Source organism: Amyelois transitella, chromosome Z (genome assembly GCF_032362555.1).
Source record: "Amyelois transitella isolate CPQ chromosome Z, ilAmyTran1.1, whole genome shotgun sequence".
Taxonomy (NCBI): Eukaryota; Metazoa; Arthropoda; class Insecta; order Lepidoptera; family Pyralidae; genus Amyelois; species Amyelois transitella.
Window position 1 is genome coordinate 403,142 of NC_083535.1, and position 15,399 is coordinate 418,540.

The 15,399-nt window shown below is 34.9% G+C and overlaps 1 protein-coding gene across 4 annotated transcripts in view; it reads right to left on the reverse strand.

Annotated features, from left to right (window-relative positions):
- Positions 1–1,612: 1,612 nt before the first annotated feature.
- The window catches only part of LOC106130500 (period circadian protein), a 37,990-nt gene continuing 24,203 nt past the window's right edge, over positions 1,613–15,399 (reverse strand). For all 4 annotated transcript variants that reach the window (XM_060953439.1, XM_060953438.1, XM_013329350.2 and 1 more), the window contains exons 18-25: positions 14,453–14,575; positions 13,921–14,025; positions 11,769–11,920; positions 10,536–10,727; positions 9,277–9,393; positions 7,888–7,989; positions 7,555–7,692; positions 1,613–5,100 (exon numbers count right to left, since the gene is read on the reverse strand). In XM_060953439.1, coding sequence (XP_060809422.1) covers positions 5,017–5,100; positions 7,555–7,692; positions 7,888–7,989; positions 9,277–9,393; positions 10,536–10,727; positions 11,769–11,920; positions 13,921–14,025; positions 14,453–14,575 — 1,013 coding nt within the window. In that variant the 3' untranslated portion in view covers positions 1,613–5,016. The remainder of the gene's footprint in view (positions 5,101–7,554; positions 7,693–7,887; positions 7,990–9,276; positions 9,394–10,535; positions 10,728–11,768; positions 11,921–13,920; positions 14,026–14,452; positions 14,576–15,399) is intronic.

Here is a 15,399-nt window from a genome sequence, read left to right on the forward strand (position 1 = left end):
GGACTAAGTATTGCAAAGACGACGATTAAGTGGAGCTTTCTCCTTTTTTCTATTAATTTAATAAAGAGAATACATATTTGCTTAATTTATTATTCGTTCAAATAAAAGAAAATTAGACATTCAAAATTAGCCCAGGAAATATGCGAGCTAATGGACAGGGTAGTCAGTAAACGGACCCCTGGGTCCGTTTACTGACTACTGCCGGTTGGATCCTGATCCAACCGGCAATATTACAAAATATGACGATGCATAATTTTTCGAGTACCTACTTGCATACCAGGAGGTATATTGAATATTTATTCGGCACGGGGTAGATAGAGCCCATAGTTTAAAAATGACTCGAGGGTCACTGTTCAGCTTGATACCACTGAAATTAACAAAAATACTGACAGGTTAAAAGTTAATCCCCTGAAAAAAGAATCCTAAGTTTGTAAGCCTATCCCTTAGTCGCCTTTTACGACATCCACGGGAAAGAGATGGAGTGGTCCTATTCTTTTTTTGTATTGGTGCCGGGAACCACACGGCATAGTTACATTTGTTTCTAAAAGGATTACCATATGCCAAAATTATCTGTGATTAAGATTAACTTCTTCATCTTAAGAAAGCAATTAATATGCGTTTAATGGAAGCAATAAGGCGATGGGCTAGCAACCTGTGACTATTTGAATCTCAATATTATCATTAAGCCAAATAGCTGAATGTGGCCTTTCAGTCTTTTCAAGACTGTTGGCTCTGTCTACCCCGCAAGGGATATAGACGTGACCATATGTATGTATGTAACTATTTGGCATTAATTTTCATACTTGCATAAAACCACTACTCTTTGCCGGAGCGGTAGGCAGAGACAATTTTTTCATATAGGTACTACGACCCCAGCATACTTCTTCAGTTGCGATTAAAATAATACCAGTTTGATAGCGCATCGCCTTTCCCTTAGTCGCATTTTACTACATCCATTGGAAGAATAGAAAGTGGCAGGAGCCACACATTATTGTGTTATTGACGAGTTTACCTGCTTCTTGTGAAACGCTACTTAGATAACATTGTCTAAAACAACAGCTATGTTTGCTGTTAAGATTTGTATTGTGTAAATACTTACAATATAATGAGTATTACTCATCATCGTACAAAATGGACGGACTTAGTGTACCGTAATCCTTGTAAAACAAAAAAGGAGTCTAAGTTCGTTGGTCTATCCGCTAGCCTCTGTTAATTTTAATACAATTGTATGCACTCAGAATGCAATCAATAGACACATAACTGTCTATATTTGACGAGCTGTGCCCGCGACTTGGTCCGCGTGGAATAGTTATTTTGGGCATCATGGAAGCCCTCAAGGATGAATAATTACTCCCGTAATTTTTCACATTTCTCATTATTTCTGCGCTTCTTATAGTTGCAGCGCGATGTTATATAGCCTAAAGCCTTCCTCGATGAATGGTCTATTAGACACAAAAATAATTTTTCAATTCGAAACAGTAGTTCCTGAGATTCAAACAAACAAACTCTTTAGCTTTATAATATAATTATCTATAGATTTATATTTATTAATTTGTTATATTTTAAGTTCATTAAATAGCAGTCGCATCGTCAGCATAAATAAAACAATAACTTAAGCCTTCTATAATTATATTCCACAAAAATTACATTATTCTTTTCTATCGTACACATCAACAGTTCAATTATTTTAACATACAACGCCGAATTTGATAACTCCTAGTTTTTGGCTAGAAACATTAATGGTGGGTTTATCTCAGAATTCGTAATCATTCGAGAATTTTTCATAACAATAAAATAAAAAACACATAAACATTAGTAGTGAAGTAAATTTCTTCAAACTGTATCATTCTATACACATATGGATGTTTTCCATACAAATATACGTTTTATTGAATTATTGATCTAAATTAACATCTGTATAACATTGAACCCACTTATCACTATTTACCGGATGAGAATATACATTAAAATTTAACTTCCTTCACTATCTCCGCTTTAAAACATATGACAAGTGAATAAACTTCCTAATTATCATTAAATAACTTGTCAGTCAAAAATAAGCATTTTCTCTCATTCCTATTTACATTATAATAAATATTTAAATAAAACAAATGATAGAAATATAATTTCCAAACAGAACAATAATTGTGGCGGCTACTCAAAATATTGCACACTTTATGATATGTTCGGCATCATGATTATAGTATTTCGTTTAATATCATACTATATCTTATATGTCCATTCAGCGTTTCTTATACTTCAACTACGAATAAATAAATACGACATTAAATAGTCGACATTATTTAATAAAAACCCTATATTTTGGTCAGTGATAACTTTTTCGTAAATTATTTTGGTAAATAGATTTCAATATTTATTTTCACAATACATTTAAATATTTTTTATAGAGTACGTAGAGTTGTAATATAAAAATATATACATTTGCAGTAGAAATACATGTGGTCTCAATTTTATATAATACTATAAAAACGTATAAAATACAGAACAATATGTCTCACCATAAATATACACAATATGTTGGTTTTTCACTCTACGAACACGGCGCTATCACATTCACTTATTTAACTCCTGTAACTAACCTGTATTTTGACATAAATAAGTCAAAAAAACAAAAGGCTAGTTGACTGTTTTTTCAAGATGGCCCTATAAATAGTTCATATATTTTGTTATTTTAGCCAAAAATAAAATATATAATTCCATTTTTCAAATACCTATCAAGTTCAAAAATATAATTAAAATCATGTTTTTCAACAAAGAGCGAAGACGCTGTTCGCTATGTTCGTATATTTAATCTAATCTCGCGCTTTTAATTATTAAAATTGATATATTTTTATTTTTAAGCTTAATACAATACAAAATATTCATTTTATATATGACATTAATTATGAGACAAGTAGCCTATAAAAGTAAATGTTAAGTATAAATATCAGTCCCAATTTAATTGAATGATAATTTTTAAAAAAAGTTGCGCAGTTAAATAGTGAATGAAAAAATTATAGAACAAAAATGGACAGTTTCTTTTTTGTTAAATTTGATAATACTAATAGAATTATGTGATATGTTTATAATATACTCATTATACATTAAATAAACTGTGATTTAGAGATCCATACATTTACAAACACTTACCTAATGTTGAAGGCTGCAGGCGTAAAATGCACCCGACTGATCTATTTATACTTTCCAAACTATAATTATACATCCGTTTGTTTTCAATATGGAATATAATTAAATTTGAATATCTTATCACTATAATATTACTACTAACTTATATCTATTTTGTTGGTTACACTCCTAGACATTTATATTGTTTGAGATTTTCTATCGGCGCAAAATTACTTTCGTCAAAAAAACAGACGTCAAATAACTTAGTTTTATATTAGACATGTAAATTAAATATATGTATGAAGAATACAGTGGGCCACATAGAAAAGTATACCTTAATTCCAAGCATCCAACTTAATTACTTCAAGTATCATTGGCGTACTGTACACTGATCTAAGTGTGCTATTATAAGTCCACGATTTTTATTTGAGATATAGTTAATAAGATATATAATTATATATCTTTTTTGTTACCTTTGAATGTAATTTTTGTTTATACAAAAAAATGCAGACTGTTGTTAAATTAAATAATTATACGTATAACTGTGATAATGTTATCACAATCTCTACCCGGCGAATCAATAGATTGTCTTCACACAGACAGGTCTCTTAATAATCGTCCATAATTAAAAGAAAATAAGGGTGAATATCGCTCTATTCCTTGTGGTCGCGGACGCCATTTTGTAACGCTCTATATTATATTGTTACTCTATGGTCATTCTCACACTTCTTCCGGGGAGAAATATTAATATTTCAAATGTGTAAATAAATAAATAATACTCAAAAAGCCTTTTAAACTTGTGGAATGATACGAAATTACATACTTTTATTAAGCGCACTATGTTAATTGGTAATAACATGTTACTATGACCATAATCTTAAAAAGATTTGGTCCTAAGACATTTGAAAGTGTTGGTTGTCATATTTCAAAAATAAGAAAATAATTTATTTACTAATACAGCAACTTGTTGATTTGTAAAAAAAGGCAACCCTAAATTGTTAGACTTAATATTTAAATTAATTAAAGTTTAAAATTTCAATCTGGCAAGGTTTCGCTTATAATATATTTCTGCTATTTTTTTAAAACAGCTTATAGTAAAGTGACAAGACTTTTGTGAACCTCTTATTCAATATGTTGTTTATTAAAATTTTGGTATTTATCTACATTCAAATGACATATGAAATATTAATATAATCTCTCTTCCCCGACCATACATACAGGTCTGACAAACGAAAGCTGTTGTCACAATTTTGGGTAGTACACTGAAAAATATACTATTGGTGCAGTATGATGTCGTAAGAGGCGATAATAGAACAAGTAGGTCCTTTTATCTAGTGTAACTGTCACGACTCAAGTTGGGTTACTATTTTCTGTTAACAGACAGACAGACAGATAATAGAAAAATCCTTTCTTTTAATGGACTTTTACAATCTTCACAAAGCAACTGGAACACTTCGTTCTTACCAGCATAGAAGATAAAATTAACATTGATTTTTATCATAATTTGGTGTAACTCTTTAATGATATCTTTCAATATCATTAAAGAATTACATTTATCTTTAATTTTCATGATATTTTGCAATAATATAACTTTAGGCAATATAATAAGTTTAAATTTATAGATATTTGAAGTGCCGTGTGGTTATATAGTCTTCAAGATTGTTGGTTTTGTCTACCACGCAAGAGATATAGACGTGACTATATGTATGCGGACAAAATCGCGAGCTGATTCTAGTAATTTATACCTGTTCACCATATCTTAACCGACTTCAAAAAAGGAGGTTCTCAATTATTTTTTTTGGTCAGCTTCCGTCAGTCATCCTTCAATTTTACCAACTAACTTTATAACTAACGTAACTCTATCTAGTCTATGGTAACCACAAATTAAAACTATGTGAGTTCAGGCGGCGGTAGAGGCGCGTCTTCTTCGTATATCATGGTCAGCTTGCTGTACTCTCGCTTCCTTCGTGGCGTCTGAAAGTTAGAAATATGTGTTAAGTATTATGATTTGTCGTGTGGTTCCTGGCATCAATAAAAAATATATCGGAACACTGTCTCTCAATCCTGTGGATGTCTTAAAGGCGAGTAAGGTATAGGCTTATGAACTTGAGATTCTTCTTTTAGGCGACGGGCTCGCAACCTGTCACTATTTAAATTTCAATTTTATAATTAAACCGAGCAGCTGAACGTAGTCCATTCAGTTTTTTCGGGACTGTTGGCTCTGTCTACCCCGCAAGGGATATAGACGTGACCATATGTGTGTATGTATTAAATTAAGTTAAATAAATTAAATATATATAGGACAAATTACACAGATTGACTTAGCCTCGAAGGTTCTGTCTACCCCGTAAGGAATATAGATGTGACCGTGTGTATGTGTTTGTATTTATAAGACCGAAGTTCGCGCGAGAGGTCGTGGACAGCAGTGCAGACCTTTGCGGAGAGCGTCATGCTCCGCAAAGAGGCGGCGGAAAGGGTGAGAGAGGTACCATGATTCTGATTCACACGCTATATTTGCTTAGCCAACCCGTTTCCGTTTATTTCCATATAATCAAAGGTAAAGGGTCAGGTCAAGAGTACCCGAAACCGCCGAGCTTGCATGAAGGGAGTTATGAATGTGGATGAAGCGAAGGAAGTATGCAGAGATTGTGGCAAGTGGAAAGAGGCGTGATTTTATGTATGTATTTATGTATACAAAAAAAAAATCATGACCGAACGTAAAACCAATTATTTCAATACTACAATAGTCTTGTGGGTATCCCATACAATACTACCCACAAAACAATTATCCGATGATTAATTCATATTTTGTATGGAGTGACTTGACTTACTTGACCTTTTTATCTCTTTCTCATGGATGTCGTAAAAGGCGACTAAGGGATAGGCTGACAAAGTTGGGATTCTTTTTCAGGCGATGGGCTAGCGACCTGTCACTATTTGAATCTCAATTCTGTCATTAAGGCCAAACAGCTGAACGTGGCGAATTAATGTTTTTTTAACACTAATTGCTCTGTCTACCCCGCAAGGGATATAGACGTGACCATATGTATGTATGTGTAGAGAGGACACGTCCGACCTCCCCATACGCCGCCGGCGCACTGGGCGCAGGAGGCGGGCATACGCCCTGCACCTGCTGCCCCCACAATAAGGGCCGGTCGGGCGGCGGAAACGGGATTCCGCTGCCTGGCGAAACGGCCCTGGGTCGAAGGCGCGCTTGTGCCAGGCGCGCCCTCCCCTAGCGGGTAGAATTGAAGGCCGACGGGAGAACGGAGGATATATCTTGGAGACAGCTGGGGCTGAGCTTCCTCGTCAGCAGAATTGAAGGCCAACGGAAGAATGGAGGGTATATTTTAGAGGGTACTGGGCTTCCTCGTCAGAAAGCGGAAACCCTGAGTTGGTTGCCCTAGCTAGTGGAATTAAAGGCCGACGGCAGAGCAAAGGGTATATTTGAAGGGCGCTGGACTTCCTCGTCAGCAAAATTGAAAACCGACAGAAGAATGGAAAGTACATTTTAAAGGACGCTGGGCTTCCTCGTCAGCCACAGGACAGATAGTAGACAGCAAAAGATCGTGAAACTTATAAACAATCCATATTTCCATAAAAAACAAAAAGATTAAAATCATTCATTCATTCATATAATCACGTCTATATTACTTGCAGAGTAGACAAAATCAGCAGTCCTGAAAAACCGACAGGCCACGTTCAGATATTAAACTTAACATTATAAACTTTATTGTGATTTAATTACAATTCAAATAGTCACAAGTTACTAGCCCATCGCCTAATAAAGAATCTCAATTTCTTAAACCTATGCCTTAGTCGCCTTTTACGAAATCTATAAAAAAAGAGGCCTTTTTTATATTGGTATTGACTCCTCTATGAAACATATGCGTTTATGTATGTATTTACCTAAAAATATTACTTATCGCCTTTCATACCTCAACCTTACTTTATACAAATATCTTTGTAATATAAATTTAAAATTTATTGAATATTGTAATTTTGTATACAATAAAAATTTAAAAATTTTTAATATTTAAATTTTTATATATATATATATAGGTATATATAAAAAATTTTAATATTTAAATTTTTATATATATATATATATATAAAAAGAATAACACCAATAAAAAAAGGGGAGAACCACTCCGTCTCTTCTCTATAATATTATAAAAATAAAAACGAGGGCCTATTACTAAGCCTATCTGTCCATCTATAAGTCCAAAGTATCTCATGAACATAATAAGCTAGTTAAACTGAAATTTTCATAAACAATTTATTTCAATTTCCGCTATAACAACAAATACAAAAACAATAAAAACATGAAAATCAACGTGGTGTTCAATTCAAGTTCTTTCAAAACCGTTGGCTCAGTCTACCCCGCAAGGGATATAGACGTGTCTATATGTAGGTATATTGAATCACCTTGGTCTGCTTGGTGGACGTCTCCTCTCCAGAACTGGAAGAGCTGGTGATGCCTTCCTCCAGAGTCAGCCTGGCGGCCACGCCTTCCAGCTGGAGATCCAGGTACAGCTGTTCCAGCTGCTCGTTCACCAGTGATGGCTGAAACCAAGGTTTAATTCTTTTATAATATAACTAGAGCTTGCATGAAGAGAGTTGTGAATGTGGATAAAGCGAAGGAAGTATACAGAGATCGTGGCAAGTCTCTGCCTCTGCCTACCCCTCCGGAAAAGAGGCGTGATTTTATGTATGTATGTATGTATGTATAAATAAATAATATAATGTATTTTCACAAACCTGTTCCAGATTGCCAATCTTCTGTTTATCTGCCGTCAACACTTCGTCCATAGTTTTGGTGAGTATTTGATACTTGTAAATTAGTTCAGATGTCACCGACACCTGAAATTACCACAAATTTAATAAATAAATAAATATATACGGGACAAATTACACAGATTGAGTTAGCCTCGAAGTAAGTTCGAAACTTGTGTTACGAGATATTAACTAAACGATACTATATCTATACTTCTATACTAATATTATAAAGCTGAAGAGTTTGTTTTGTTTGTTTGTTTGTTTGTTTGTTTAAACGCGCTAATCTCAGAAACTACTGAACCGATTTGAATAATTCTTTCACTGTTAGATAGTCTATTTATCGAGGAAGGCTATAGGCTACATTTTATCCCGGATTTTCTACGGGAAACGTCAACAATGCAGGTGAAAGTTGAATGAGTCGGCCATCTGCGAGCTTTCCACGCGAACGCTGCGCAAACCAACAAAGATATAGTAAAACAATGTACTAAAGATGTGAAGTACTCATTTTTTGCCACAAAAAAGTCCGCGAGAGCATATATCTATCTCTTAAGGTTTACTTACAATAACCACTTTTATGTTCATTTTTTAAGATTATTTTTTTAATTATAAACATAAGTCATTTTGAAACCAATTTTCTTTAATTCAGTATTAATCCTTATCCAAATAAATATGTTTATTACTTTCAGCTTTTCATGTAGACTAAAATTGCCATTTACAGTATATAAATCAGACGAATAGGTTTTGAGATATAGTCGTTATAAGCAATTTGCAGCGAAACATTTAATACGGCGAACCAGCGTTCTTTCTAATACGCGTCACCGCCTGACAAAATAACTATTCCACGCGGACGAAGTCGCGGGCACAGCTAGTTTTAAAATAAATACTTACATAGATAAACATCTAAGAAACGGGCAGATCAGAAAAAGAAGCGAAAGAAGTATGCCGAGATCGTGGCAAGTGGAACGACATAGTCTCTGTCTACCCCGCCAGAAAAAAGCGTGATTTTATATATGTATGTTCATTCATTCATTCATAAAATCACGTCTTGCCTTGCGGGGTAGACAGAGCCAGCAGTCTTGAAAAGACTGATAAGTCACGTTCAGCTGTTAGTCTTAATGATAGAATTGAGATTCAAATAGTGACAAGTTGCTAGCTCATCACCTAAAAGAAATACCAAGTTTATAACTCTTAGTCGCCTTTACTGACATCCGTGTATAAAAATATGTAAGAATATATGTATATGTATATATATATATATATAAATAACAACATTACTATTCTCTTGTTACTGTGTAAATTTCTATGCAATAAAGATATTACAAACAAACAACAAATACTAGATAAGATCCGTCCGGTTTCACTATAACACACCTGGTCCAACCACGGCGGATCCATTTTCCTTCGGGCGAACTTTTTTCCAGCCCTCGGGTCGGAGTACGACTGGCCATCCTCAGGAGTCTGCTCACCAGGGCGGTGTCTGCTCCAACACTGGAATTGTAAACGATAGAGGAGTTAACACAAACTGTATGAAGTATGCCGTGTGGTACCCGGCACCAATAGAAAAAAGAATAAGGCCATACATACATATGATCACGTCTTTATCCCTTGCGGGGTAGACAGAGTTAACAGTCTTGAAAAGACTGATAGGCCACGTTCAGCTGTTTGGCTTAATGATAGAATTGAGATTCAAATAGTGACGGGTTGCTAGCCCATCGCCTAAAAGAATCTCAAGTTTATAAGCCTTGCCTTTCCCATAGTCGCCTTTTACGATATCCATGGGAACGAGATGGAGTGGTCCTTTTCTTTTTTTTTTTATATTATGTATTATATTTTAATATATTTAGTATATATATGAATAGGACCACTCCATCTCTTTCCCCAAGGATGTCGTAGGTAAAAGTCGACTAAGGGATAGGCTTATTAACTTGGGATTCTTCTTTTAGGCGACAGGCTAGCAAGCTCTAGTCACTATTTGAATCTCAATTCTATCATTAAGCCAAACAGCTGAACGTGGCCTATCAGTGTTTTTAAGACCATTGGCTCTGTCTACCCCGCAAGGGATATAGACGAGATCAAATGTATGTATGCTAATTTAGGCGCATTTTGTCAGATGGCGATTAATTTAAATTCGTCCATTATATAATATGAATGTCTTTATACATATAGTAATATATAAATAATTTTTAAGTAATTTGTAGTAAAAAAAAATGTAAAGCGTGGACAACTCTTATCACTCAGGAGTATGAAAAATAGATGTTAGCCGATTCTCAGACCTGCCCAATATTCTCACAAAATTTCATGACAATCGGTCAAGCCGTTTCGGAGAACTGGAACGAACAACGTGACACAAGAATCTTATATATAAAATTCTCGTGACACAATGTTTGTCTCGTACTCCTCCGAAACGGCTTTACCGATTTTAACCAAATTTTGCATGCATATTCAGTAGGTCTGAGAATCGGCTAACATCTATTTTTCATACCCCTAAGTATTAAGGGTTGTCCGACCTTAACATTTTTTTTTAAACTAGTAATTGCTTAAGAATTATTTATATGGCAAAACAACGTTTGCCGGGACAGCTAGTTTTATATATAAGATTACATACCTACAAAAATAAGCAACACACTAACCTTATTAGACTTCTTATCAGCTCCGCCGCTGTCCTCAGCGCTGCCCGACTCGGTCTTGAAGAACGAGGAATAAAACGAGGAGTACGAGGATTCCCCATCAGTCCTGTCTATCGTCTCGTCGCTGGTCACCACGCGGCTGCTCTTGGAGACGTTGGCACGGAAGCTGCTGGGGTTTGGTAGCACGTCTGTGCACTGTGGGTGGAAATAAACAGTATTAGTACTACTTTTGCCGTGTGGTTCCCGGCACCAATACAAAAAAAAAAAGAATAGAACCACTCCATCTATATCATCATAGGAACACTCCACTCCACTCCAGGGAAGGAGTACCATGGATGTCGTAAAAGTCGACTAAGGTATAGGCTTGCAAACTCGGGATTCTTTATTTAGGCGATGTGCTAACAACCTGTCAATTTTTGAAATCTCAATTCAATCATTAAGCCAAAACCAGATGAACGTGGCCTACCAGTCTTTTCAAGATTGTGGGCTTCGTCTGCCCCGCAAGGGGTATAGACGTGATGATATCTATATACCCAAAGGCTTAACCTGTATTAAATTTTATTTAATTTATTTATTCACTAACAATTTTTACATTGTGTTTGAATTGAAGTACTTACCTAATTATAACTAAACACGGGTGATACAAAATATACTTACAATTTAAACTTAACAATGTCAAAAGAAAAAAAAACCAATCAATTTAATATAAATTGCATAACCGCGAATTTCATTAAAAATAGCCATGCACTGAATAAAAAATTTTTTGTAGTAAATACAAATTTAATTTTTTCTTAAATAGTCCAAGGCTTCTTATATCCTTCTATTAGACTATCTATCAGACTCCAAAGAAGGCAAATCGCTTTTTTAAATCTACCAATAGGACTATAAGGTACAAACTAGGAACTGTCAATATACCTAAACTTTTGAAATGTTTCTTCTATTCTTACGTATGTATGTATCCAAAGACTTAGGTAATCTACATTAAATTTCTGCCGTGGTATAACTTAAATGCCGTTATCTGACATCAGGATTTTCACCTTTTTTACCAGTAAAATAAGAAAAAAATCTCTTTCGATCTGTATATACGACTTTTTGATACCTTAAATCATAAATAGGCGTTCTCATTGATGAATGGCATCAGTTAAAATTTTTACCGCATTTTTGACGTTTTACTTAAACAAGGATTTGGCAGATAACGGCATTTTAGTTATACCAGGGCAGATTTTATCACGTTACCTTCTCATAATTGCTGTTGGTCAGCCCCAATGGGTTCAGATGGTTGGTGTACTGCATCGTCTGCGCCATGAGCGTGGTCTGTTGCACGTGGTACGGCACCGGCGGCGGTATCGACGAGTACATGAACGGTGAGCCGTACATTAGACATTGCACTGGAAGTAAAATGTGATTTTAGACATATACCTACTTAGTCAAAATTCAAAATGTTTGTGGCGCCATCTCTACGCCACTCGTCGCAACATCCAATCGAAAACAACTACCTACTGTCAATCATCGCGAACAAATTGACGCGCTCAACCAATAGCAGCGAAGAATCTGAGACGCGATTTCAATGATTTCACGGATTGGAGCTATATATACAACCTCCGACACAACATCGTCTGTCGCGCGGTTCCCCAGACATAACACCTAGCCTGGCGGAAGATCTTCCCTTTGGTGGCGGTCGAGCCGAATCATCGCTCCCACTACATGTTTATTCATTATTATAGGATACTTCATATCGCTTAATAATTGTCAAAACGTATGGTTTCACAACATTGGTTGACGTCAAATAAATTACTTAAAACTATGTTTACTGCCGCTTCCAAGGTGTCAGTGCAGAAGAAGCGGTAACAAACTGCGCTGCAGCATTTTCATATAGTGACAAACAAATTGAGCTATATACATATGTGTAACACTAGCTGTCCCGGCAAACGTTGTTTTGCCATATAAATATTTTTTAAGGAATTTCTAGTTAAAAATAAATGACAAGGGTGGACTACCGTTATCACTAAGGGGTATGAAAAGATAGATGTTGGCCGATTCTCAGACCTACTCAATATGATCCCAAAATTTCATGAGAATCTTTTGCAGCTTCGCACCACCTTAAAAAGACTACTATTTTTGTTACAACAAATCCCCGGGAACTTATAATTTTTACCGGGAGAAAAATTACACTGTGTACTTCTCCAGACTCTTCAATTATATATGTTACTGTAAAAGCCCGAACTGTGGTAAATCCTAAGATTTTCCGGTAAAACCTAAGATTTACCAACTTTCCATGGTAAAAGTCCGAACAGTTCTTTTATTTCGAACTTTTACCACCATTCACTAGGTAAATCTTAGGATTTACCTCAAGAGCACGGTAAATATTGAAAATGATTTTTTTACTATAAGAATTAAGTAAATGCTAGGTTTTACCAATGATGACTGGTACATATTAGTTTTGGGAATAAAAAAAAATATTATTCTTAATCATTTATTTCTACCTTTAGCATTATAATAGGCATGTATTTATGAATCTTACATAATTATGTATTTAAATTACAAAAATAAAATATCTTCTCACAAACATAACGCTTAAGTTGGCTAATTAAATCTCACTAAATCGGTATGATTCTTATAATTTGGTATTTTAAGGAACAAAGTTGAAAAAAAAGACAATCGTCATTAATTAGTAGGTACTAAGTACCTAAGAAAAATATTATTTGTTACAACACGGAGTGCTATTGTGGCACTTAGAATTAGATACAAAGTAATCCTGATACGAGCTGACTTGCAAGCGCATTTCTTCGACAAGCATTTTTTGAGACAGTTACATTTTTTTTTTACCGTGGCATTATGGTAAATCCTAAGATTTACCAATTACATGGTGGTAAAAGTTCGAAATAAAAGAACGTTCGGACTTTTACCATGGAAAGTTGGTAAATCTTAGGTTTTACCGGAAAATCTTAGGATTTACCACAGTTCGGGCTTTTACAGTAACATATATACGCAAAATTAAAAAAATATTGGTTCACAAGATATCGCGTGAAGAGACAAACAAACAAATGAACTTACTTTTGCATTTATAATATTAGTTACGGTTACGATTTAGATTGATTTAAAATTGAGTCAAAGAAATCAATTTTCCGAAAATTAATCAAATTTGCAACTACCACGGATCATTGCAACTACCACGGATCATTGCAACTACCACGGATCATTACATCTTCCTCTCTCTCCCTCCATTTCATCTCTTTTAAAGCAGGTCTGGGTGCGCCTACGACGATTATAGATTGAGTCAGATTTTTATACAAAGCAACTCCTGGAGTCACCTTTATCTTCTCAAGCAGTACGGATTACTTGAGAAGATATAGGGTAAACAACAGCATGTAAAAAGCATGTAACTCACTGGCCGGCTGTTGGAATTGTCCAGCCTTGCTGGTCTCCCCCTCGGTGGAAGTCGAGGGCATCGTGGAGGAAGCAGCTGGCGCGTAGTACATCGGGAACATGCCCGCTGTTCATACAAAATATATTAAATCATGTCACTAATGAAAGGTTTGTCGGGTCCTGTGCTATAATATAAATGATCAAATTGGAACTTTTTTGATTTTATTGGTTGGAAAAAAACTAAAAAAAATATTTTCTATTCAATATAATATTGGTATGGTTATAAGACAAATAACACAGACTATTATATACCAAAACTAACTTGCTTTGTTAACTAAATACTTGCTACCCGCAGATACATATAAACAATAAAAGTATTTTTTGTTTAATTATTTAGGTAGTTAATCGAAATAACATTGTTTACAAAGCAGTCTAAAATTGTTACCCAAAAAATCCTCATTTAAAAAACTCGTTTCTATGAAATCATATCCTAACACCGGATGCCAGTGTTAGAAAAATCTGTGTTATATACACCCATGTTCCTCCCATCTTACCAGGCAACGCGGCCATCTGCTGGGTCATCATGGGGTTGATGATGGACATCTGCTGAGGAATGCCCACGCCGAGAATGAACGCGTTCATGTTGTTCACGGCCGGGGTCGGCCAAGGCGAATTCGCTGGAATTGTTAAATGTACCTCAGCATCCACTATACGGTATCAGACGTTGGCTTGTGTTGACGGAAAGGCGAACGATTGTGAATTTGTTATTTAGGTATTTTGCACGTAAGTTGATCTTATCGTAAGTTTGCAGGAGTCATTCGGAATGGAGGCATGTAAAATGTTGTAAAAGGTAAAACACCTTTCTGAATTTTACACTATATATTAAAAGCTACCATTTTTCTCCAAAACTATTTGGATTTGTTACTTCATAAATTCGCGCCAAGAATTTTTTTTATTACGTAGGTATTTATCTAAAAACTATGCGGTATTGTATTTAGCCTGCCAGTTCGAAATTCAAATGAAACTTAAGGCAAATTTATGTAAAAAATTCCTGGTAGAAAACAGATCGTTCTATTTTTAAATTTAATTGCGTATATATTCTATAATTATGCGCGAATTAGGTATGTTTAATGAAATGTTTAAAATGTGGTAGATAGGTATCTTTAAAATGTCTTGTCTTAATAATTTATTTTGCGATTTTAAGTGTTAACATTGACATTGGAAAATCGAAGATTATGGTTGGAAGTTAAAAGGTAAAAGGTTATTACATATTCGTACATATCGTCTCGCCTTTTCGTCACTCGCCCAATAAAAACTCACAGTTTTACAACAACCATCCACATGTAAATACAAAGTTATATGTTTGTTTGTATGTTTTCAATCTAGATTAGGCAGGACATCAGTCAGCCGGCAGGATTCTTTGTTCATAACTGTTAAAACAACATGCTACGCTACATTATTTGGTCGGATAATATGCGGCCGGTGGTTCAACTCAAATCCC